Source organism: Heterodontus francisci, chromosome 3 (assembly GCF_036365525.1).
Source record: "Heterodontus francisci isolate sHetFra1 chromosome 3, sHetFra1.hap1, whole genome shotgun sequence".
Taxonomy (NCBI): Eukaryota; Metazoa; Chordata; class Chondrichthyes; order Heterodontiformes; family Heterodontidae; genus Heterodontus; species Heterodontus francisci.
The window spans coordinates 53,284,121-53,310,209 of NC_090373.1; the positions used below are offsets into that span (position 1 = coordinate 53,284,121).

Consider the following 26,089-nt stretch of genomic DNA (forward strand, 5'->3'; position numbering starts at 1 on the left):
CACTTCTTCCAAACTATATGGAATGGTTTATCGATGCAGACTGTGCTACCTGTGTGTTGTGAGATAGGAACAGAAAATGGTGGAAGTCAGAACTCATTAAGTCAGGCAGCATTTTTTATTCATTCATGGGATGTGGGCGTTGCTGGCTAGGCCAGCATTTATTGCCCATCCCTAATTGCCCTCGAGAAGGTGGGGGTGAGCTGCTGCCTTGAATCGCTGCAGTCCATGAGCAGTCCAGCATCTGTGGAGAGAGCACACCTGATGCCTGACCTGTTGAGTATTTCCAGAAATTTTCCTGCTTCTATTTCAAATTTCCAGCACCCACAGTTTCTTTGCTTTGTTTCTGTGTTTTGTGCAATCTTTTATTCAGACACTGACATGTGGAATAATGAGTAAATGAGTTTTAATGATGCCAAGACAAGGGGATTTAGTTCCCCCACGCGGTCCACTCAAACGGAGCCGCCGCGATATTCAGCGTGACAACTCATTTAAATGGTCGGGGTGAACCGTGCCCCCCCCCCCCAATGACATGGAGGGGGCGGGAGGTCCGTCCCCAGCAACGGTGTCAGGCGCCACTGTGCAGGCGCTGAGGCCATTTTTAAAGGGCTTTGAGCCCTACAATACAATTTCAATTTTTAAAGGTATATGCATTTAAAATTTATTTAGAAAAATTAAATAAATGTTTCTAGCCCCCTCCCACCCCCAATAACCACACAGTTCATTCTTTGCCCTCTCCCGCTCCCCACAAATACTTACCTTGTGTACCTGACCTTCCCCTCCTGAAGGTCCTAGACTTCTAACTTCAACACCTTCCCACCATCCCCTCCACCAATCATATTAGTTTTATGCCGCTCCCCCCCACCCCCTAACACTGAAATACTTGCCTGCTCCCCCCTCCCCACCAGAGTCCTGCATCAGATCTCTGAATGGAGATCCGAAGGCACTGAAGTGCGAGCCGCTGCCACCAATATGACGCTGGAACAGGCAGCTGGAGCGGGTGCGTATTTAATTCATTAATTTGCATTTTTTTGATTATGTAAATACTGTACCTGTCGCCAAACAGTGGGTGGGCCACCATGAGGCCTTGCCGCCGCTGTCGGGGCTGTGACGGGCATCTCCCGGAGACATTTTCCTGCACCCCCCGCCCCCTGTTACGACCCCCGACATCAGTGGATGGCTGTAAAATCCAGCCCAAGATCATTACACCCCCCCTGTGCAGTACCAAGCTTGTCTGCTCCGAACCCCTTGCTATTTGGCAGAGGCAGCCACTCTGCTTTCAAGGGAATCTGAATTAACCCCAATGGATTCGCTTGAAAGAATAACATTACAATCCAACAGTGGATGAGGGGCCGGGGCAAGAGACTTTCCATGATCTGTCAATAATTAGGAAATTTTTTTTTTCTATCTGCTAATAATGTTGCTTTGTTGGGAAATAATTTTAATGTTTCAGTGTTCATGAAGGCGAGCAGTACAATGCCAGCCAATTCCCAGAGGAGTGAGCCTGACAAGTTCCTTATTTGAGCTTTGCCCCTTTTGGGTTGTCCTGTTAGTTTATGGAGAATGTAGTACAGAAATGAGAAATACACAGCAGGTTAATTAGCACCTGAAGCAGCAAGGTAAGTTAATACTTCGGCTGTAATCCTTCATCATAAACTACTAAAGGAGTCTGCTGATGGGTCCCATCAGATTTATTAACCTGTCTATTTCTCTTTCAGATGCTTATGACCTGCTAAGCAATTTTTCTTTAGCATTTTTTATTTCAATTTCTAGTGTTTTCTTTTACCTCACTAGATAATGCATTGAAACTGCCCAAGTGCTTTTCACATGGGGCCTTTGCAACCCATCAACATCTCTGAAGAACGAAAGTAAAAATGTAGAATATGATTGGTGTTATAGGAAATGGAATTATAACAATGGTACAGTCAGAGGTGGTGTGCAAAAACTGCATTATTGGATCAATTGGGCCAAATTCCTGGTTGGATTTCACATGGAGAATGCTCAATTCTGGGTGCAAAGGAAAGGAAATTGGGACGGAGACCCACAATACTGGGTCTCCGCCTCCTTTATGTTGTACTGGAACTTTCAGGGTTTGTCTTGAAGGGAATGGAAAATCAGGTGAGCTCTGCCTGAATGGTGCCCAGGTCCCAGGAGGGCAACAGGATCTTTGACCACAAGATAACTTGCATCTATTCTATTCTGTTTGATTTAAGAGTACTTGATCATGAGAATAGGTACAAATTCCTGGAGTTTATACTGGGGTGGTGTGTGTTGGGGGGTGGGGGGGGGGGGGTTCCAGCAGAACCTTGAAAAAACAGCATAAAGTTCTAAACAGGTTACAACAACTGGGTGAATCACAGCAATTTTCTGCCAATTTTTTTTACATTCTCCATCTCCTTGACTTAATACCTTTCCTCGATGTACAAAAAGTTAATCATTCAATAATAGTAACTTTAAAAATGTGGTTGAAATAAAGACAGTAAAACTCTACTTTTTATATATATTCAGACTCTGCACACTGGATGGAAGACTCTTGTTAGGTGCTGCGGAATTAGACAATAACCAGTATTATGTGGCCGTGGGATCAGAGAAATTCAAGAAGCTGCCCTATTATCAAGCCCTATCGAAGAAAATTACAGGTCGAGAGACTCAAGGGTAAGTTCTAAATATTGGAGCATTAGTTCTGTGATGTCTGAGCATATAAATTTGTATTTAAAATTTTGCTAAGTGAGTAGTGTTATTAATTTCTCTTATTCGTTCCCGGGATGTGGGCGTCACTGGCTATGCCAGCATTTATTGCCCATCCCTAATTGCCCTTGAGAAGGTGGTGGTGAGCTGCCTTCTTGAACTGCTGCAGTCCATGTGGGGTAGGTACACCCACAGCGCTGTTAGGGAGGGAGTTCCAGGATTTTGACCCAGCGACAGTGAAGGAACAGCAATATAGTTCCAAGTCAGATGGTGTGTGACTTGGAAGGGAACTTGCAGGTGGTGTTCCCATGCATCTGCTGCCCTTGTCCTTCGAGGTGGTAATGCGCAAATTGTATTGTTCAAAGTGAAATTACCTGTTGCTCATAGGTTGGGTGTAAGATTCTTCAGGAGTGAGATATTGGATTTTAATATTTTTAAAGTAAATGCCAGATCTCTAAGATCATATCTGTTGACTAGAACTGCTGAGCATGCCCTGAAAAGAATATTTTTATCACTTATTTTTTACTGCAGGCAGTATATCAACATCTCAGTGTGATAAAGTTGTGATATTGTTGTAACTGCAGTGTGTTGGACTGTAATCTCTTGGTATAAGGCAGACTGTGAGATTTACGTGAGGTAGGGGGCATTCATGCTGTGGGCTCAATTTTACCAGCCCGGGTAGTGGGTGCAGAGGCGTGGGGGACTGGTAAAATGCTGGGGAGCTGCATTGCGATGACTTCCCGATGCAGTCCCGCCGCTGGGGAAGTTTCCCAGCGACAGGAATGGCAGCGGCTTGGCCGCTTGCCGAATGGAGGTGGGCATCCAATTTGAATGATTAATGGCCCAATTAGAGGCGATTTCCCTGGGCGGCTGGAATTTTGTTAGTAGCAGAGTGTCCCCCCCTCCCCCTGCCAGATGGGAGAGACCGCCAATGGCATGGAGGCGGCCATCCAGTGCCTTCCCAGGGGGGTGGTATCATCAGAGCTGGAGGCTGCATGGCACAGAAAGGGGGCTGGTGGCAGCAAATAATGACCCCATGGCCCCAATGCTGCCGCTGGAGTTGTTTCTTCTCTGTTCTGCAGGCCCTGCCTGCTTGGCCCACATAAAAATATTTTTAATGCTCACCCTTCCGAAGGTGCCTCAACATGTGGCGCCCTCACGTTCTCCTGGCTGCCTCAGCCACAATCACCTTTCTCAGTGGCACTGCCAAGGCTCCAGAGCTGCCGGATCTCTGATTGGGCCGGCAGTGCGGAATGCCGCCCTCCGTCCTTAATTGGCTGCCTTCCCCGCCTATCGGCTCTTAATTGCCTCCTCCTGGCAATATCATGGGAGAAGTCCTGCCTCCCGCCCGAGAGTGCCAGCCATCCGAAAACCTTCCGGATGACAGGATCCCCACACTGCTTCAGCAAAATCTTGTCTTATTGAGCTATCTTACACTTACTTCACCTGGCATTAATGGGGTGTTCATGACCTCAAAATGTGGCTAATAGCCATACTGCCAATTAGAGTCAGAGAGTCATAGAGTCATTTACAGCACAGGAGGCGGCCATTCGGCCCATCGAGCCCATGCCGGTTCTCCATGGAGCTATTCAGTCAGTCCCGCTCTCCCGCTTGATCCTGGTAGCCCTGCAAGCTTATTTCCTTCAAGATCCCATCCAATTTCCTTTGGAAGTCATCGATTGCCTCCGCCTCCACGGCCCTCATGGGCAGTGAGTTCCAGGTTCTTACCACCCGCTGTGTAAAAAGGTACCTTTTCATAGTCTCCCTGCAGCTCTTGCCCTAGTCCTTGTACCGTTAGTTAATGGGAACAGTTTTTCATTATCTAAGCCTGTCATAATCTTGTACATTTCTATTAAATCTCCCCTCAATCTCCTTTGTTCTAAGGAGAACAAACCCAGCTTTTCCAAACTAAACTCGTAACTAAAATCCCCCATCCCTGGAATCATTCTGACACTGACAATGTGACCCGTTCTCTACACTTAGTTATGCCCATATGACCCTGGTGTATTTTCTCCAAGATGCCTACTCTGAGTGACTCTGGAATCACCAATCCCTGGTCATATACCGTTTTGCCAGAGGTTTAACACCATCCTAAGTGTCTGCCTGTTTCAGGCAGTAGAGCCTTTTATTATGTAAATCGGGGTCCCATGACGTAAATAGGACTCTGATTGCCATTTTAAATGATAACTGGTCAGAGCTGGAATCTCTAATCCATGGGCAATGGAGCCCAAATGGCCGAGAAAAGGTAAGCTTGGCACTTATTTTTGTGGAGCCAGGGAGAGTCGGAATGCTGTTCTGAGCACTGCAAAAATAATCTGGACTGCTGTTGCCCTGAAAGATGCTCCCACCCGCTCTGTGATCACAATGCTCCCTCTGCATCGAACTTCCCTCTGATGGCTGCCGGGGCAGTTTTGTTATTGGTAGTCGTCAAACTGGTGGGGCTGCATCGAGACACCAGTTTGTTGCCAGCAGCTTGCCTGCCTAAATGAAGTGGAGGCGTCTGTGCTTCAAGTGCAGGTGGCTGGCTGGTCAACTGCCTAAAGGTCAAAATCAACCCCAATAATGTAGCGGCAGTGTAAATGCAGCAGATTCAAGCCTGAGGTAGGCTGTCCTGCTTGCCCTCTGGACATCAACAGGTTCTTGTCTTATCTCAGCATATGTCACAGCAGAAAATGCTCAACTTCAAACTTTGATACTGTTATGAGTAGGTGAGAAAGGTATCTAGGGGTCTGTTACTATCTTCACCTGGTCTTATTGTAACAGGGTTTAATTTTGAACACACTGTTTTTTGAGCTCCCCCCTTTTTGTGAATCCTTGTTCACAATTACAAGACAAAGAAACCAATTCACAAGGTCTTCTGAGGTTTAAAGAACAACGATGAAATTTTATTAAAACTTAAACTCTAATATGGTTCACGTCTACGGATATACGACGCGCCCACGCTAGCATGCACACATGATAAATGCATGCAAATAGGGACAGAAAGCAGGAGAGCAAAATATAGTAGAGAGGGGTTGGAGGCACTATCAGAAGAGTTTCTTGTTTACTGTGCTTCGAGCTCACTTGATTGTAGGTAGTCTTGCTGTTTGTTGGGGCCCAGTATTGTTCTTAAACCTTGTTCACGTAGGATACTTTTCTCTCGTTGAGGTTCACGAGTTTTCATAAGATTCAGTTCCGTGGGAAAGAGATGGAGGCCGGCAGGACTGGAGAGGAAGTTCCGTTCCAATCGGGAGCACACAGCTTTCTGATTTCAAATTCCCTGTTGGAAGTTCAAACTCAAAACCTCCAACAGTCAGTCAGTCAGTCATGTGACAAAAATTGGTCTGGCCACTTCTTCTGTGCATTGGGGAAGCAACGACTGGGTTTCCATTGTTCCAACACTGTTGGTTACTATGCAAATGTCTTTCCAGTCAGCGGCTTGCAGTTTTAAGTTTTAATGTTCGTGTGGCGAAATCATGTGTGCCTCAATCTTGGCAGGTGGGGAGTTTGCCTGACAATGCCAATAGGAAATGCAGGTTATCACTTTAAGCAGCTACACCAGTATGTTTCTGCTCCTGCCCAGAAAATTCTGGCCCCTGCACTAGTAGTGACTGACCTAAATAATGCTGGGAGTGCAGCACTGTTTTTATATGAGGGAACAGTGGAAAACCCAGGAGCTCCCTCTGTATGGCAGGAGTCCAAAATGTGCCAGGCAAAACGTATCGGTTCGCCACTAATCTCAGAGAAGAATTTCAGCCTCTCAGTTCCTTCAACCATGTGGCAGGGCATTGTGAATGGAAGCAGGAAATGGGAATGGGGGCAAGTTGTAAGATGGGATTCCTTAGTCTCTGAACAAGCACCTGCAGGTTGAGTAGGAGAAGAGACATGGACACACATTAGGTGTGCCTGAACACTTAGATTGAGAACTTGATGCTGTTTGGGTCCCAGTCAATTCTTGACAAATAGTGCTGGCCATTTATCCTGCAGACCACATGTGGGCCTTATTCCAAGGTGGGCTAGCTGGTTGGCACAGACCTGAAACGTCAACTCTGTTTCTCTCTCCATAGATGCTGCCAGACCTACTGAGTATTTTCAGCATTATCTGTTTTTATTTCAGATTTCCAGCATCCACAGTATTTTGCTTTTATATATTAGGTAGTTGGCATCCCAGTCTCTACATTAAATTAAAAGCCTGTGAACTGCCATTTATATCCGTATGTATACAAATAGACGGAATAAGCTTTAAACAGTGCTAGGGTGAGTAGTTGCACTGGATAACTTGTTTCTTCAAGGCTGTCTATAGTCTGACCCCAGCTCCTAGTGAAGCTACATTGTGTCTTCTACGGGTGTGACTTCTCCTTTTAATATAAACATGAGAGAACAAGTTGGTGTGTATGTCTCCATTAATGCTAATCTAGAATCAGTGACAAGCAGACATGCAAAAAGCCCTGGAGTGGCTTTCCCTCTGCTTTTCCGTCAGAACCTCCTCATAGGATGGCAGAGATTGAGTACTCAGAAGAGGAGAATGGGTGGGGTCAGGGGTGAATGGGGGAGGTGGGAGAGAGAGAGAAACAGTTTCAGGTTGTGCACTCGCACTGCACCATCCCTTGTAGATTTCTGATATTTTCTGAATGAGACACAAATGCCTCTCTTGCAAAGATGATACTGTTAAGTTTACAGGTTTTGTGTCATTTGATCTCCTGCCACTTTTGAAATGATTCCATTTCTCAGCCTAGGGCTTGCTTAATCTCATATCTCTCCCTGAGGAAAAGAAAAAAAGTGATATTACCCTTCCTTTCACGATCACAGTAGTATTTCCTGTCTGTCCTGGAATGACATTAGGGCTAGTTATGGCAAGCCTGTGGTCTGGATGCCTCACTCTGATGGCTGAGGTAAAAGAAGATGATGGGCTGAATTTTACTGACTCCCTTGTCGTTGGGGGTTGTGGTGGGAGAGCGCCATGAAAATGCCTCCGGGAGAGGCCCGCCTCTTTCTGCCCTCATCCTCACTACCCCTTTCATTCTCATCTGTCCCTATTATCTGACATACCTGTACTAGCTTATCCTCCTCCCTGTCATAGTATTGCTTTAACATATTGATATGACACAGCCGATTCTTTTTCTGGCGATCTGGGGTGACGATCAAAAAATTTATCTTGCCAACCCTTTTGTCCTGCTAAAGGAATGTCATGCGCTAACCTTAATAATTCCCAGCGATATTTAGGTGCTCTATGAGGTGGTCTCCATTTCCTCATCAGAACCCTGTCTTCAACATAATAACCTTCTGGAACTCCTTTTGCCTCAGCTTCTATCACAGCCAACTGTGCTATTCTATGTAACTCTGGATCAGCTTGTTGTGCTTTGATTAAAGAAGATTTGTTAAACATCTCATTTGGATTATCTAAATCCCCAAGGAGAGTTTGAGATACTTGGCTATCTGTCTGTGTTGCCAATTTTACCTCCGACAATGGAACCTGTTTAGCCATTGCTTGGGTTACTACCCACGCAGGAAACAATCCTGGAATTTGTTCCTGTAATTGTTCTGTTTCTTTAACTTCACGGTTTCTCTGTGACTACAGGAGAAACTGATACTTCTGCTCCGACCAAATCATTCACTAGGGGTAGGTCAATTCCCTCTACCAGCAAACTTTGGACAACTCCGATGGTTACCATCCCAGACATTAGGTCACACTCTAGGTGCAGTCTATACAAAGGTAAAGGTATATACTCCCTGCCAATACCATTCACTAAAACTTTATTATTATACCTTTCCCTAGCAAAAGAATTTGGGTTGCTCCTGTATCCCTAAACATAATGTTGCCTGCCTCACTTGAGGGATATGGAGTTGCTTTTCCTTTTGACAATAATCCTCTATAACTATCAGCTATATTATTCTCAACCCCTATACTCACTTTGGTTTTTGTATCTGGTTTTACAGCTACCATCAACACTACAGTATGGTCTGCAGTACACTCAGTCAGAGCCCCTTTCTCTGCATTAGCTTTATCTACCCCAACAAGTCCCAGGGGTTTACCTCGCAACTTCCAGCATTCTGAACAAAGATGTCCCATCTTGTGGCAATGATAACACTTCAGCCTGTGGACCTCACTTCTACCCTCAGAACCTTCCTCTCTGGCCTGAGGAGGGGATCCTGGGCTGTTCCCAGCTGTTCCTTCTTGTCCCCAGCTACTTGCTTTCCTTTCAATTTCCCACCTTCTATCTTTCTCTGGTTTGTGGGGGTGACAGACAAACGGTTTTGGCTTATGCACAAGCTCAAAATCATCAGCTTTTTCTGCTGCTTGCCTGGCTTTTGAAACCTTCTGGTTCTCTACATGAGTTCTCACTACTGGAGGGATTGAAGTTTTTAAACTCTTCCCAGAGAATCAATTCTCTAAGGTTCTCATATATGGCTTCCATCTTTACTGCCCGTATTCAATAATCAAAATTAATTTGCTTTACCCTCTAAAATTCTACTTAAGTCTGCCCAGCCAATCTCCGGAGGTTCTGAAACGTTTGTTGGTAAGCTTCAGGGATTAACTCATATGCAGTGAGAATAGCCTTTTTTGCCATCTCATAATCTGCAGAAGCCTCTTCAGAAAGCATGGCATAAACTTCATGAGCTCTGCCCATCAACCTGCTTTGCATAAGCAGTGTCCAGCTTTCCTTTGGCCATTTCATTTGTGTTACAACCAGGTGAGAAAGGGGGTCTAGGGTTCCCTCTCAGCCTTCACCTGGTCTTACTGTAACAGGATTTAATTTTAAACGCACCATTTTTTTAAACTCCCCCTTAGTAACTCCTTGTTCAATCACTTCCAATTATAAGGCAAAGAAACCAGCCAAACAGGTTTTCTTAGGTTTAAAGAAAAAGGTTGAACTTTATTAAACTTAACGTCAATTCGGTTAATGCCTAAGGATACGTGGTATGCCCACGCTAGCATACATATGCAATACACACTTGCAGATAGAGACAGGAAAGAGCAGAAGACATAAAGTGGAAAAGTTTGAGGCAATATCTGAAGATGTTACTTCTGAAGAGGCTACTGTTCTTCGAACTCGCTGTAAAGTCTTTGATTGTAGATAGGTCTTGCTTTTCATTGAGGCCCAGTATTCTTCTTAAACCTTGTTTGATGTAGGAGACTTTTCTCTCTTGAAGTTCATGTGTCCTCAGTGAGTCCAGAGGCTTGTGAGAAAGAGATGGGAGCATACAGGAAAGGTCTTCTCACTCCAGTTGCAAACAGTCTTTCTGAGTTCAAAAACTCTGTGGCTTGTTCAAAAAACCCTGGACCAGCCAGTTAGTCATGTGACCATCTGGTTTAACCAGTCCTGGCTTTTGTGGATTATATCATCTTAGCAGTCGCTGGAATGCTCTTCCTTACACCTTCAATGTCTGGTGATCAAAATCCATTGTGGGTTGCATGTGTCAGGGAATGGTCCTTTGTCTCCACAAGCACCGTCGGTCAGTAGGCAAATGTTTTTCAGCTAAGTGTCTGGCAGCCCTAGTAACAGGCCTTCTCTTCTTCCCAGCAACAGTTTAAAATCAATGTTTATATGACAAAATTAATATGACACATTCTTGACAGGTGGGGGTCTGCATGACATTTGTTTGGACATTTTTTCAAAGGAAATGAAAAATGCCTCTATGTCCCTTTCCTCAAACATAGGGAGAGCTTGCATAAATGTAAACAGCTTTTTGCTGGGCCCAGGACTGGATTCAGTTTCTTCCTGACCAGAACTTTCCCTGGAGTCAAAACTACCCTTGTGTCTTAGTTCCATCTCTCTTAATTTGAATTCCATTTCTTCTCTTTCTTTCTGAAATGCTCTCTCCTTCTCCCTTCCCTCTTTTTCCATTTCAAGTTTTTTCAATTCTTTTTCAGTCTCAAGTTGTTTCATTTGTAACTGAAGTTTAGCTAATTCTACTGCATCACTCTCTCACTTACTATCTTCTTCTTCCATTTTCAGATGTTGGGCTATTACATCAATTATTTCTGCTTTTGAGCACCTGATTTCAATTCTAACCCCAATTGTGCTGCCAAATCTTTAGTTTAACTTGGTTAAAGTTTTCAAGTCACTGAGGGACACATTCTCCTTTCCCAGAAAAGCTGCAGCAACTGTTAATGCCATACCAGTGTTGTAGACTTTACCCTATTACACAAGAAACTCGGTTCCTTTATTTTTTCTCTTTCAATTATTACTCCCCTCACAATTAACATTATTAGCATTGTATTTTGATGCTGCAAGAGCCCCCAATTAATATGTTACTACCAAAGTGGGAGAAATGCACTGTTAATTCAGTTCCACTACTCCATATGTCATAGCATATCAAATAAAGTTCCCACCTACTGAATTAGACACACTATTTGTACCCCAAAATAAAGAACACCAAACCAGGTTTCTTTAAACAACAATATTAACTATTTATTTAGAAAAGAAATAATAAGTCTTAACTACTAATGAGACAAACCTCTGTATATGCAAAGCTCCGTAGTTCCTCTGCCCTCATGCAAACACGCATACATTGAAAAAATTACAGTTAACAGGGGAAAAAGGATTTTGGTTTCCAGCTGTTTCTTGGGAATAGAAAGATTAATAAAAATAAATCAGTTCATCACTTTCTGGTAGGAATCTTCGGTTGAGTGAGGTGTCCCAGAGTCAAATATTCAGATGCCACTCAAAGTCTTTCCAGGCGAGCCTGATGAATAGTCTTTGATGGGTAGGTGTTCAAGGCAATTTGATTACAGGAGGCATCACTAGGTCTTTCAGCAGGGGTGCAGCAACTGGTCTGCTCAGGACTCACAGCAGCAACACAGCAGTAGAAGCTTTCAGTAGGTTCCAGGATTTCCCAAAACACAGGAGACAACAGGTATCACACTGGATGCAGGAATTCTTCAGAGACAGGAGGCAATAGGAATCTGCCACCTTTCAAATGCAAGATTTCTTTTCAAGAGATGCAAGTTTCCTTTACAAAGAGAGGTCTTTTTCTTTAGTGTCCAGGCAGGTTAGGTCTAAGTTCTTTGTCCAACTCACTGGTTTTTAAAAGTCCAAAGTGAAAGCAAAAAGCCTTCCTGAGCTGATCACATGACCAGACAGAGTGTCTCCCCTGTCATTCAAAGTGCTGCTCTTATGAGGTCAAAACCCCTTGCTGTTTCCTTGAAATTGCTTGCTTATCCTATTCTTGCATGCAAAGTCAACAACAGATAATTCCAGCTATTTGCAGGTGTCCAAATCCACTGAAAATCCATTTTCAGTTTTTAAAACACACAGAAGTCTAAGCTTTTAATACAAAAATAAAACCTCTTGTAACACTATTGTTTTAAAAATTTAAATTAAATGTAAGGACTGGAAACCCTTTAAAAATGGCACTGGTGCCTGCACAGTGGCACCAGACGCCGTTGCCGGGGACGAAGCGTCCGCCCCTTCCACGTCATCTGGGGCGGGGGAGGGGGGTTGCAGGCTATCCCAGCCATGTAAATGAGCCACTGTGTTTAATATTGCGGTGGCTCTATGGAGTAAAGCCTGCGCATGCAGGCCACCATTTTTTTATGGCAACATAAAATTCGGGCCGATGTCTCATGCTGTACTACAAATCAATTAGACTGAACATGCTGATAAAGAGATGTAATCTATCTTATCTTATGTTATCATAATGAATTTCTGTCAGTCTACCTCTGGTCTCCTGTTATAGCTTTGGTGTAAGCCTGGTGGAAACCCCAGAGAAGCATTGTAAACAGCTGCAAATGGCCATTCTCTGGGGTTTCCGCTCTCTCTTGTCAAAGTTGCAGCAGGAGACTGGTTGTAGTCTTGTGCAGTTTCATGGCTGGTATGCCTAGTATATATTTCATAGTTACATGGAATTACATCGTGTCCAAAGCACAGAAACAGGCCATTTGACATAACTGATCTATGTCAGCATTTATCCTGCACACAAGCTTCCTCTCCCCACCCCCACTCTTCATATAACCTAGGGTTGTCCACCTTTTTGCATGGGGGGGTGGGCACATTACAACTTTTCTCTTTCCTAGGGGGCCAGCGAGACAATTTCGGAAAGATAAAGGCATTAAAAATTTATCTTACTATTAATCAAAACAACAACAAATGTGCATTTTTGTGAAGAAGCTTTAAATGAGAAGATAAATTTATTGACTTACTTTCTCGTCACTATGTTGGCTATTGATTTAGAGAGATACCTGGCAATTTTTGCTTGCACAAGTAGTCAATGTTTGCCTGCACACTTCTTGTAGCGATGCGGAGTATTACGGATAGATGTCCATCTGTCAGGAATGATCTTGATCACTGTCTCTCCCTGTCTGTCTCGCTCTCTCCCTGTGTCCCCCCTTTCTGTGTCCCCCATGTCATCTTTGCTCTCTGTGTTGCCCCCTCTCTCTGTGCCCCTCGTCCCCCCTCTTTCTCACCCTGTCCCCCTCTCTCTCTCTGCCCCCTTCTCTTTGTCTGTCCCCATCCCCTCTCTCTTTGTACCCCCCTCTCTTTCACCCCACCTTCTCTCCTCTCTCCCCTCACCCCCCCCTCTGTCCCCTCTCTCTCTGTCTCTCTCTGTCTCTCTCCCTTCTCTCTCTCTGTCTCTCTCCCTTCTCTCTCTCTGTCTCTCTCCCTTCTCTCTCTCTGTCTCTCTCTCTCTCTCTCTCCCCCTGCCTCTCTCTCTCTCTCTCTCCCCCTGCCTCTCTCTCTCTCTCTCTCCCCCTGCCTCTCTCTCTCTCTCTCCCCCTGCCTCTCTCTCTCTCTCTCCCCCTGCCTCTCTCTCTCTCTGACAGTTGCGGAGAGCAGGAACACTCAGCAGAGCGGCTTTGTGGTTGCTCAGATTTTTTAAAAATCGCAAGTCAGTTTCATAGCTGACAGGTGCTGACAGTGGTAACAGCGGTTTCTGAACTTTGGACAGCTTCGGGGTTTTCTGGCAGGCTTTTAAATCAGAATCGGAATCCACCGGAAAACCCCGAATCTGTCTGAATTTCAGAAACCGCAGTTCCCACTCGCAGTATCTGTCAGCTGTGAAACTGACTTGCAATGTTTTGAAAAGCCAGTTTGGGAGAAGAAATCTCTGAAATTATCAGTTACAGACCCCTGGTGAGGATAAGGAATGGCCCAACACAGTTTACCTCCGCGGGCCAGATTGAAACATTTGGCGGGCTGGATCCTGGCCCGAGGGCCATATGTTGGACAACCCTGATGTAACCCTAGTAATTTGAGCTCTGATAAACGATGCATCTTGGAGCCAGCATTCAAATATCTTGTATATTAACTTTGGCATGTGGCTATATGTTCCATTGAAAACTTTAATGTAAATAATGCTGTTATAGTAAAACTCCATGATAGTACCTGCAGTCCTGATGCCAGTAGATGGTATTGTGGTAGGAATTTTTATTTGCTTTTCACAGATTTGCCCAGCCTGGTGTTTCACGTGGCAGCTGATATTAAGATATATATGTAGAGTTGCCAGTTCTGGTTGGATTTATACCAGGAGGTTTCATCACATGAATTACCCCCTCTGACTGCCCAGCCCAGTCATACTTCCAATTTTTCATCTTCAGTATTTATATCACTACTAAATAAAAGTGTTCAAGAAAATAAGAAGTCCCTATGATTTTTCTCCCACATTGCTTACAGCAGTGTCCAGATATTAATCTTTAATTCCTGAAGACTACAGATGGTTAACAACTGTGGCAAATTTATGGTTAGTTTCTGTTAGTTTTCTGGAAATGTTATTTTTACAGGTTTTGTGATCTTTAATTTTAAATTGGTAAGAACTAGTAAGGTTTTCTTTCACAGTTAAAAAATCGTTTTGTAGGAGTATGACTGGTTCTTGTTGCTTAGAGCACAGATGTTGGAACAACACTGACATTCAACACTCTCGGGTGTAATAGTCTCAACATAGATCTTCACAAGTGCCTTCATGACAAAAATACAGTATTTACTCTTATTCAATGCCCGGTATGAATGCTGGACCAAATATCTAGGACTGTTCCTTGAAGAACTTTTTGCTGTCATGCACATCAGGCTTGATGGTATCGTGGCCAGCCTTCCAGTCAGCAGGGCAAATTCCTCCAAGTTTGTCAGTGAATAGGTGAACCTTCACGAGCCTGAGAGTGTCGTCTAGAGAATGGGCAAGCGGAACACCATTGATTATTGTTGTGGTATTGAAGCCTGGCTACCCAACCTGAACCCGACTAGACCCGACGACATGTGTAGGGTTCGGGTCGGGTCTATATTCCGAGTCCAGCTTTCGGGCTCGGGTTGGCTCGGGCAGGACGGTGCTGCTTCCGGGAAGTCACGGGATCAGGCTTACCCATGATTCCCCACAACTCCATCTGCAGGAACAGTCTGCTGCCGGAACGGATGAAGGATATTTGTGTCAGGTTGGGCGCGAAAAATAAATTAAACGAACTGGGCCTGGGTCGGGTTCGGGTTGGCTGTAGTCGGGTCGGGCCTGGGTCGGGTTTTAATTTTATACCCGAGCCAGGCTTTATGTGGTATTGCTTTAAGTGTTGCAGTATTGCTTTAAGGGGTATCTGAAATGGTCGATCATCAGCAGACAGGATTTATTTTCTTCGTTGATGGGATGTGGCGTCGCTGGCTAGGCCAGCGTTTATTGCCCATCCCGAATTGTCCTTGAGAAGGGTGTGATGTATAGACCTATGTGAGCCCTAAGTACTTGCTGGAAGCAGTCACAGGAATAAGACATGAGAAATCACCTTCCCAGTATTGCTGTAAATAAGTTGGTATCTTCAATAAAAGAACCCACCGTTTAGATTCACCGATCTCGTGTCCATGTGATTCACAAAATGTAACAGTTATAATATTATGCGTGATGCCTTTATAATGTTTATTTATTTATTTCTCTATAATTTTATTACATTAAACAAAACTTACCATTCTCCTCTCAATGGGTTGGATTTTACCAAGTCCACGATGTTGGGCCCTGTAGCAGGATGGGCCAGAATATGGGTCTGGCAGCGGCCCGCGACGGAAGCTGAGCCCAGGAAGGCCCAGCTCGATTTTCCCTGCGGCGGCAAGGCTCTGTGGCGCCCCCTGGCTGCTGGGCGACGGGAACAGCATTTCAATACTTAAATGAATAACATGAATAAATTTAAATAAACTTACCTGAAATCTTACGGGCTCGCTGCGATCTTTGGCGTGGCAGCCGGCAATCTCGCGCTTTCAATTCCCCATGTGGGGGAAGCCGGTGTGCCACTGGTGGGGAGGAGCGAGGAATTAAGATTTTCAGTGCAAGGGGCACAGGGTCAAATAAACGTAATAGATCTAGGGGATGTTGGAAAGAGGTGAACTTTCAACTTTGTGCAGTTTGCTGGGGAAAGGTCAGGTTTTAAAGGTAAGTGTCTTGGTGGGGAAGGGCAAATAGTTCATGCCATTGTTATTGGGGGTGGGAAAGGGGCATTAGAAATTTATTGGATAAATTTTAGGGGGATACTGCTTTAAAAATTCAAATTGACCGGCAGGGTTAGCTGCCCTTTAAAAATGGTGCCAGCACCTGTGCACAGGTTGCTGGCACCATTGACGGGGACGGACAGACCGCTCCTTCCATGTAATTTGAGGGGGGCCGGCCATCCCGGCTATTTAAATGAGCCGCTGCACGGGAGATTGTGGCAGCTCTTTGACATGTGACTCGCGCGTGCCTGCTGCCATTTTTTCTGCTCGCCGCCAATCAAAATCCAGCCCAATTTGTGTGGCTTCAATTTTTAAGAAGCTTTTCTAGCTCTTCAATTCTGTATTTTTGTGGAAATCCGATATTTTTTAAGTATTTATTTGCAGCTAAAAATATTCAGATTCATCAATAATAAACCTTTTTTATTTTTACATTTTTTTGTGGCAAGAATTGCAGCGGATGCTAGTATGCATTTCTGATGGGTAGAAGTTGGCAGGAAAAAAGACTGAGGCGCAAGGGGAGAGCCAACTGTGTAACAGCCCCGACAAACAAATTTCTCTGCAGCACCTGTGGAAGAGCCTGTCACTCTAGAATTGGCCTTTATAGCCACTCCAGGCGCTGCTTCACAAACCACTGACCACCTCCAGGCGCTTACCCATTGTCTCTCGAGATATGGAGGCCAACGAAGAAGACTAGATAAATGAAAACTAAAGTTAGTACAAACATATTAATATTTCCACAACTGCCCTTTTTGGGGGGAAATTATTTTGCATTCATTTTATGGCTATTATTGCAGACTGTTCACTTTTTAAAATTTAGTCTTATTATCAATGTTTTTAAACATTTTTGTTTGATGTCCAGAGCTCATTATAATGAGCTTCTAAGGTGAGAAATTCATCTTGGTAGATTTTTTCCAATATTTAAAGTCTAATGTTGTGAAATCCCAATGTGCTTTCAGTGGCTGGGCAGATCCCATTGTGTTTGCAATTGTTGGGCAGATCCCACTGTGTTTGCAGTGGCTGGTGTCACGCCCATGCAATCCGAACTTATGAACTATAAAATGAACTAATGAAGTAAACCTGAAATGGACACCTTTCATATAAACAAAATGAAGTAAGAGGTCAGATGACCTTTCCTTTCCTGCCAATACACATAGAACTACAAGAATCCTGAGCTATTTTTCATGTTTGGACGTCTTGGATGAGTCATTAAAATACAAATGACCTTTCTGGAAGCATCACTGAGAAATCATTAAAATGCAAATGAACCTTTCTGTGGTCATGACTGCTTCTTTCCAACTGATTGGGTTAACAATACTGTCGTTGACTTTTGACTCCAAACTCAAATTCCAAAGAATGGATGTGACAAGCCCTACTTTATCACAGTGAGATGAGGATGAATGACACCTGGACTCCATTGTCTAACAATTTCCTCAGCGTCAGAAACCATTAAAAGGACAATGGAAAGAGAATCTATGGTCACATAACAGAAACTAGGGGCTGAATTTTACGAGTGTGTGTGGTTCGTGGAGGTGCACTCTAAAAACGGTGAGCATCTCGCGCAGATGCACCATCCCTGAGACCCCGCGATACGTGCAATGGCTCATTTAAATGGAGGGGGCGGAGCAGCCGCCCCAGATGACATAAGGGGGCAGCTGCCGCTTCCCCGGCAACAGCGTCCGGTGCCACCGTGCAGGTGCCGCCACCATTTTTAAAGGGCTGTGAGCCCTTCAGTAGCCTTTTAATATTTAAAGGTCCCCAGTTCCGGGATGTAACCATACAATGTCATGTCAGATTGAAATCACTTCTCCCACCACCCCCAATGGGTAAATTAAACATTAATAACACTCTTCCCTCATAAGAAACCTTTAATAGTATTTTAAACTTTCCCCCCCCCAAAATGAGTTCCCTTTGACCCTCAACTCTTTCGCACCATTCCATTAGCCAGTAAAGATGGTTTTCCCCACTCCTTCACCCCTCCCGCCCTGAAGGTTCTATTGCTCTCCCCTCCCCACTAAGTTCTTGCCCGGAACTCCGTGTGGAGTCCCGAAGACACACGGAGCACGAACGGCGGCCGTAATATCAGCATGGGATGGCCACCGCCTGCAGGTAAGTTTATTTACAACTCATTTGGTATGGTTTGCTTATGTATAAGAAGGGCCTGCCGTCTGGCAGCAGGGGGTCCGCAACAAGGGCCCCCCATCGCCGATAATGTGTCGAGCCCTTCTTGACGTCGCGTGTCAAGGCGGGCCTCTCCCTGCAGGATTTTACCAGCCCTGCGCCGCGTCCTGCAGCATTGAGGGGCCGGTAAATTTCAGCCCTAGGTTTCTGATGATGAATTTTTATAAAGGTATATTCTGGGCAGCCAAAGGAGATCCATCTATGCCATGAAAGAGAAAGGACCCTGCCTAAGATTACCAGTTTTGAATTACATGTAGGCAGAGATGGGAATTGGCCTTGATCTCCCTACCTAAGAAATCGTAGTAGGACTTTGACATTGAGCTTTGGCTGGGCGATAACAAGTATAGTCTGCAACAGCGCATCCGTCTTTCTGCACATCCCAAGTCGTTCTTCAGTGTACAAGGGAAAAGATTACAGGCCGGTACCGTTTCAAATCTTCACCCTGGGGAAAAGCAAGTTTAACAGAGAACTCTTTATAAATCATCAGACCTAATGCATGTTGTCTTTATAATTGCTATCTTTTCTGGAGTGCGTGTATCTGTCTGAGTGTGCGAGTGGGTGTTGCATACATTTTTAGTGTTGTATAATAAACATTTATCTTTTTAAACTTAGAAGAAAGCTTGTCATTTGTTTGTTCTTGATAATGAAAGCACTCAGGGGTAAAAAAAACTTTAAAAAACCCACTGTTATCAGTCAGTCGAGAGGTAAAAACAGGGGGAACCATCCCTGTCATCTCTCACCTGTCAGTAACACTGGGCAGATCCCATTCTGTTTGCATTTGCATTTGCTGAGCAGAGTGCATTGTGCTACCAGTTGTTGAGCAGATCCCATTGTGCTTGCAGTTGCTGAGCAGAAATAATCATGTTTGTATTTGATGAGCAGATCTAATCATTTTTGAAGTAGCTGGGCAGATCCCATTGTGTTTGAAGTAGCTGGGCAGATCCCATTGTGTTTGAAGTGGCTGGGCAGCTCCCATTGTTTTTGCAGTGGCTGGGCAGATCCCATTCTGTTTGCATTTGCTGAGCAGATCCCATTGTGTTGCCAGTTGTTTGGCAGATCCCATTGTGATTACAGTTGCTGAGCAGGTTCCATCATGTTTGCACACTGGGAGCTTGCACTAATTATCTAATTGGGAACTGACTTTAGACAATTTGTCAGTGCTGGCCTTGTATAGCTCAGGTGAGTGCAAAACCTGAACATAATGTTCCAGTTGCCTCCATAGACAGCATGGAGCATCTATCTATTGCTAGTTTATACATTTTTGGTTCCTCCAAACCTTTTCTCAATGGAGCAAATATTTTGTTTAACAAAAGGGTTATTCACTAAAATAAAGAGAGAAATTACATTTATATAGTGTCTTATTATGTAGTCCAGGATGTTCATACAATGAATAATATTTGCAGTACTCTTATTGTTGCTAAGTCGGTGAACATTGCAGCCATTTTGTGAACAGCAAGATGACACAAACAGAATTAAGATAACTAAATGATCTATATATTTTTTGGTGGTATTATTTGAGGGCAGAATGAGCAGGACATTGAAAGAATTCTCTGCTCATCTTCAAAAAGAGTCTTTAAGAATCACCTTACTGGTAAACACAACCTTGACTTAACCTCTTATCCACAGGACAAGTTTCCAACATTGCAGCACTCCCTCAGTACTGCACTGACATGTCAGCCTATATTATCTGTTCAAATGGAGCTTGAACTTACAATCATTTGTCTCAGAAATGGAAGTTCCACCAACTGAGCTAAGCTGACAAAGCAGAACATAAATGGGACACTGACACTGTGCCATCTTGAGTGCATAAACGATATTTAACTATGTCTTAAAGACTTTTTTGTTGAAGGTAGTGTAATCACTTGCGACTCAAGGCACCCAACGTTAGCATCATTCCAGGTTAAGTAGAAAGTTAGAATTAAACTAAAGCTCTCTTTACTCTCTACCAATAATATACCTCAGCCCAACCTTCAAAGAGTTCAACCTACTTTACTGCATCATTGTGATGTAGATAGCAAGATCTGTAACTCACAGGCAGAGAATGATCCAAATGACTTATAGGAAGGCTGAATTAAGTTGTGGTAACTTACTCATTTTTGTTGCTAATTTACATTTCAAGCTATTAAATGATTATGCAATTTAAATCAATAAAACATTTGTGAGGAATTGTGTGTTAATACAATCATCATTAAGATGGGAAAATTCTTAAGCATGTATTACATTGCATTATTGACTGCATTGTCATGTGTTATAAAGACACTTGGATGTGAATTGCAATTATCAAAGAGACAGTGACTAATGATATAATTAATACAACATTAATAGGCGTTCCTAAATAGAAACAATTATAATGTTCTTTAGCAAAATATGTGGACATGTTTATATATTTCAGATAAATGTAAACTCACTAGGCTACATTATGTTTGTTCTGTTGGAAGTGGTTTTTATTCAAATTGAAACAGAGAAGAACAATCCTACAGTTTTGTGCCTCTACTTTGATTGTTGTGAATCTATCTGATGCAATATCCAGTGCAAATTTATTAGAAACAAAACTTACACAACTGTTCTGCTTGCTATAATCATCCCATGTCTCTTCAGTGGAAAAGCTAAGGAAACCCCCGGTATTATAACCATCTCTAACAATATTAACAATGGTACACCTTACTAGTTGAAAGCAGTTGTCCTTCAGAAATCTGGCCAGTGTCACCCTTCACCAGCAGCTCATCCTATACATGTGCTTCATTTTTCTTACCCACCAATCTGTCAGTGTCAGCTTGATTTGGTTGATGGCACTCTTAGAGGTTTACAGATTCAAGTTTCATTCCAGGATTTGAGCACATTATCTATTCTGCTACTCCAGTGAAGTACTGGGAAGTGATGCATTGTCAGCTATGCCATCCCTTCAGAAGAGTCATTTAATCCATGCAGCACCAGCCTGTTCCTTTAGTTCGTATTGGATGTTTATGATGCTATCCTACTGTTCACAGAAATGGAGTCAGTCCTGTTGGTATCCTGCAAACATTCCACCCTCAATCAGCATCAACAAGAAAATCATCACTTGTTAATTATGCCATTGCTATTTGTGGGATGGTGCTGTGTGCAAAGTGTTTAACTACATTATCGTCACTCCATTTCAAAGTAATTCATAAACACATAAGAATGCATAGGACTTTCTGGTCTGTTTCTGGTCCTTAAAATCCAAGGCTGTTCTAGCAGACACTTGCCATATCTTTGGATCTTTGGCAGGAGTCTGCCTGAAATTAAGCTGGGAATTGGATTGGCCAGGTTGTCGTCTTGGGCCCAGATTTTCAGATGGTCTTGGGTGGGAGGAGCATCTGCCCAACTCTTACAAGGCCATCATCCTAAAGGGGGCAGGCACTTTCAACATGGAGTTCTGGGGCAGGAGTGCTTGGTCAGACCAGGAAAATGGGTTGACTAACTGACAGCTGTGGGTCCCACCTGGGCATGGACTCCTGAACATATGGCAACAATTTAAACCCCCTTTTTTTTTTAAAGTGTTCTGATTACTATGCATGCTATGCGAGTTTTTGAGGGCCAACATCTTTTTTGACCTGAGCAGCTATGTGACATTCTTTCTAATTTCATTCACATATGCCTTAGTTGTGTGCCTAGTAGAATGGACCTCCACCACTTTCAAGCTAATTAGGGAACCTTCTGGGACCAGCAATGGAAGTACCTGTGGGCACGATCCTGGTGTAGGTGCTGGTAGTGCTGGCTTGTAGATTTTGGAACACTGGTGGCGAGTAATTTGATCCATTTGCAGCACTTTGGAACCTTTCTGAGAGATTTCTTTTTCTTTCCTTAACCTGATTAAGGCTGGCAAATTCTCTTGCCAAATGAGTTTTGCTGAACACAAAAAGCTGTGAAAGATTATGTTTGCAAAGCATACTATTTAGACTGCTCTTCAATAACCCAGAAATCTGAGTGACAAATAATATTGGGTTACTGAGGGGCTACCATGTCTCTTAGACCTTTCGATGCTCAACTTGAAGACTTGGGTTATTCAACTACGTTAACACTTCCACCTTCCTTTGGGAATATTTATCAGCTCCAGTTGATTGAGGATAGCAGGTAAATATGGCTAGACTTATATTGTTTCTACTGAGCAAACCTCTTAGCTGTGAGCTATAGACAATCACTGACAGCATTGTGGCATTGTCAGCTGGTTAGATTATCCTATAGTATGAAAGGGGGAGGGGGAACATTGAAAAAAAAACAATGTCCCGCAGTCCAAGCAGTCTAATAAACTGTTTCAATATATGGATTACGAGTTCAAGGACCAGAGTTTTGCGTAACTCTAACTCATCTATCTCAGTTAGGTGAGCACAATCTTAACCATTTACCGTCACTGATGCTCAGAGAACTGTGTTATTGTCTGGTGTTAGCATTCCCAGCTTCCTTTTGGAGAGCTTATCAACTTCAGCTGATTCAGGATGCTATGTATATGTGGCTAGATTTCAATTGTTTCTACAAAACAAATGTTCTATCTGGTGGGACCAGATACACATTTGTGGCCTGACTGAGAATAAGCAAAAATCACAGCTGACAAATCAGGTTCAGGCTTTTATTTATTGGGTTGTGGGGGGTGGGTGGCGGGTGGGGGTGTGGGGAGAGGGGAAATCATTGACAAATGAGAAGGTTTCCTGACAGGAGAGAAGCCAGTACTACTGATATATGATCAGACCTCTTGACACAGTTGGAGCTAGGGTCATTAATACAACAAGATTCCTGCCAAGAGCAGATTCAGGAACCTTAATACATTACTGTTTCTTGCCAGAAGAACTGAGGCACAACAAGGTTTTTTTTTTATCCAGAGCAGTGATACAAGTCCTCTTGACAGGAATGCAGCCAGAGCATGATCTATTACTAGCTCATGTGCCAGGAGCACCAATATATGATGTGGTCACTGAGCAGGAATGCAGCCAAGTGCATGGGTTCATTGTAAGGTCTGTTGCCAGGACTGGAGTGAGCCAGTGGCACTGATACCTGATGAACTCTTGTGAGAAGTGATGCCAAGAGTACTGATACATGACAAGGCCTTCTGTTCAGATGAGAACCAGGAGCACTGATGCATAAATAGGCCTCTTGCCAGGATGGAATCAGAAGCACTGACATATGACAAGACTTTTTGCTGTGAATGGATTGAGCCAGAGCATCGATACATAATAAGGCCTCCTTGCCAGGAGTAGATTGAGTCAGGAGCACAGATACATCATTAGGCCTCCTGTCAGGATTGGAGCCAGGAGTGAAAGAGTGTGACGGTCTTTTGTCAGAAACAGATTGAATCTCATGCACTTGTACGTGACAATGCCTTTTGCCAGGATGGGATTGTGCTGGAGGGAGTGATACATGATGATCCCAACAGATGTACGACAAGGACCACTGATGCATGAAGGCCAGAAAACTGGTAAATGAAAAGGCCTCCAAACAGGAACAGTTTCAGAGCATTGATAGACAAATTTGAGATAACAACAGGAAGAATTAAAGGGGAGGTTAGAAAAAGTTTCTGTATATGGCAGGTGATTAGAATGTGGAATTCTCTGCCACAAAATGTTGTTGAAGTAGAGTTCATAACTACTTTAATAGGATAAAAGCAAAATACTGCAGTTACAGGAAGTCTGAGATGAAAACAGAAAACGCTGGAAATACTCAGCAGGACAGGAGGCGTACATGGAGAGAGAAACAGAGTTAACCTCTCAGGTTGATGATCTTTCTTCAAAATTGTATTAAGTTAGAGAAGTAACAGGTTTAATGCAAATAAGGGGAAAGGGAAGATCTGTGATAGGATGGAGACAGGAGAGATTAAATGGCAAAAGAAATGATAGTGCAATGCAAAAGGAGATGGTAATGAGACAAGTAAAGAACCAAAAGATGATCTAAAGGAAGTGTAAATGGGAATAGCAGAATCCTTATCACCAGCAGCCAAAATAATGTGAGCAATGATTAGGATCTGAAATTGTTGAAATCAATGTTGAGTCCTTGCAATCTCACCCAGTGCCATGTTTTCACTCTGGCTTCTGACCTTCCTCTCTCTGCTCCTGAGCAATCAGTCCTCAGCAAAGGCCTCAGCTTTTATTCCCTTATGCTCCCACCTCAATGAATTTCAAGCTTGGCAAGACACTGAGACTTTCCATCGCCTACGCCTCTGCGCCCACTTCATTGGCCAGGAGTCTTCCCCCGCACAGTGGATCCTTTCTCACATCTTTAGAGTTCTTGTTCCACCTGGATTCCTTGCTCTGCCCTCTTACCATCTCCAGATCTTGTTATTGGGACCTGCTGGCGTGACATCTGCTGTATCAATTTTTCCACTCTGCTCAGTCACTCTAACTTACCTCCCTCTGAACTTGCAGCTTACTGTTCTCTTAGGTTCAACCCTAACATTGTCATTAAACTTGCTGACAAGGGTGTGCTGTTGTTGTTTGGTGAACTCATCTCTACCTTGTGGAATGGCAAATCTCTGGCATCTCCTCCTACCTCCACTGGACCGTGATCCCACCACTGAATATTGTTACGACCGACCGCTCCAGTCAAAGCCCCCAATCAAAATATACAATTCTGATTGTGATGGGAGAAACACACTGATAATTCAATTCCGTCACTCCACAGATCGTCTAACATATAATTTAAAACTTTTCAAATTAAAGAAAGGCCCAGCCAAATTGTACTATCTATTAATCCCCGAATGAGGCTAACCGAGCCAGGTGTCTTTAAATCAACAAATTAACTCTTTAATTAGAAGAACTAAATTCTTAAACACTATGACGATATAACCAACATTTAAAATAGAAAAAAATAGAGTCCTTGAAAATTTATAGTCCAATGTTGCTTGAAGTTCTCACAGCCGTCCAATGGGGAAATAATAGAACAGTCTGTAGTCTAATTCTAGCAGTAAGTGATGCTTTCCTTCCTTCAGCGAATTTCAACAAGTAACGACTTGTAAACACTTTTTAAATGAATAAATCTGACTCTAGAGCTTTTGAGGGATAAAAGATTGTCACAGTCTAACTTCCCTTTCTTCAGTTTAAATTACCAGAGATCTCTGTTTTTGCTTGACTTTTTTTAGAATTTTGAAAGATAATAATTAAACAGACTAAAATCCTATTCCTTCAGTTTAAATGGCTGAGAGCCCTTTTTTCAGGTGCTAAACATCACAGCTGTCTGTCTCTGTGTTTCCTCTGTTATAACAAACTGTCTTCGACTAAAAAGCCAGTTCAAAATTGAATTGTAAAAATGTATCACATGGTGCTCACACCCAGTGGCTGTATCTATGGTAACGAGAATGCACCTTCCTATAACTCCTGAGGCTTGCTGGTTCTTAAAGCAATACTGATTCTTTGCAAGCCTTAAAGGCAACCTGCATATTCCCAGAGGAAAGTAACTACACAACCATGACAATATCAACCCATCTTTTCCTAGATTGTCATTGACCTAATTTCCTCTGGAGATCTTCTGTCCACAGCCTCCATCCTTATAGTCCACCAACGCTGCACAGCCAATTTATACCTCCTTCCACAAACAGGACTGCCCTGCTATAGCCGTCGTTTCAGACTATTATTAACTCTATCTTGACTCTATTTTTTCTCCTTTTGTCCAGTCTCTTCCCACCTACATCCATGACTGTTCAGATGCCCTCTGCTACTTTAACAATTTCTAGTTTCTTGTTCCTAACCATCTCCTTTTCATCATGGATGCCCAATTTCTCTATGTCTCCATTCCTGACCAGGACCATCGGAAGAGAAAAAAAATTCCAGGGCTATGGCGAAAGAGCGGAGGAGTAGGACTAGTTGAGTTGATCTTGTAAGAGCTGGCATGGACACAATGGGCTGAATGGC

General features: G+C 43.5%; 1 protein-coding gene across 12 annotated transcripts in view; it reads left to right on the forward strand.

The window, feature by feature from the left end:
* LOC137356372 (doublecortin domain-containing protein 2) overlaps positions 1 to 26,089 on the forward strand; it is a 198,976-nt gene that overhangs the window by 64,912 nt on the left and 107,975 nt on the right. For all 12 annotated transcript variants that reach the window (XR_010971044.1, XM_068022287.1, XM_068022263.1 and 9 more), the window contains one exon: positions 2,506 to 2,652. Coding sequence is in view for 11 of the 12 variants with exons in the window: in XM_068022287.1 (XP_067878388.1) it covers positions 2,506 to 2,652 (147 nt within the window). In the remaining variant the exon portion in view is untranslated. The remainder of the gene's footprint in view (positions 1 to 2,505; positions 2,653 to 26,089) is intronic.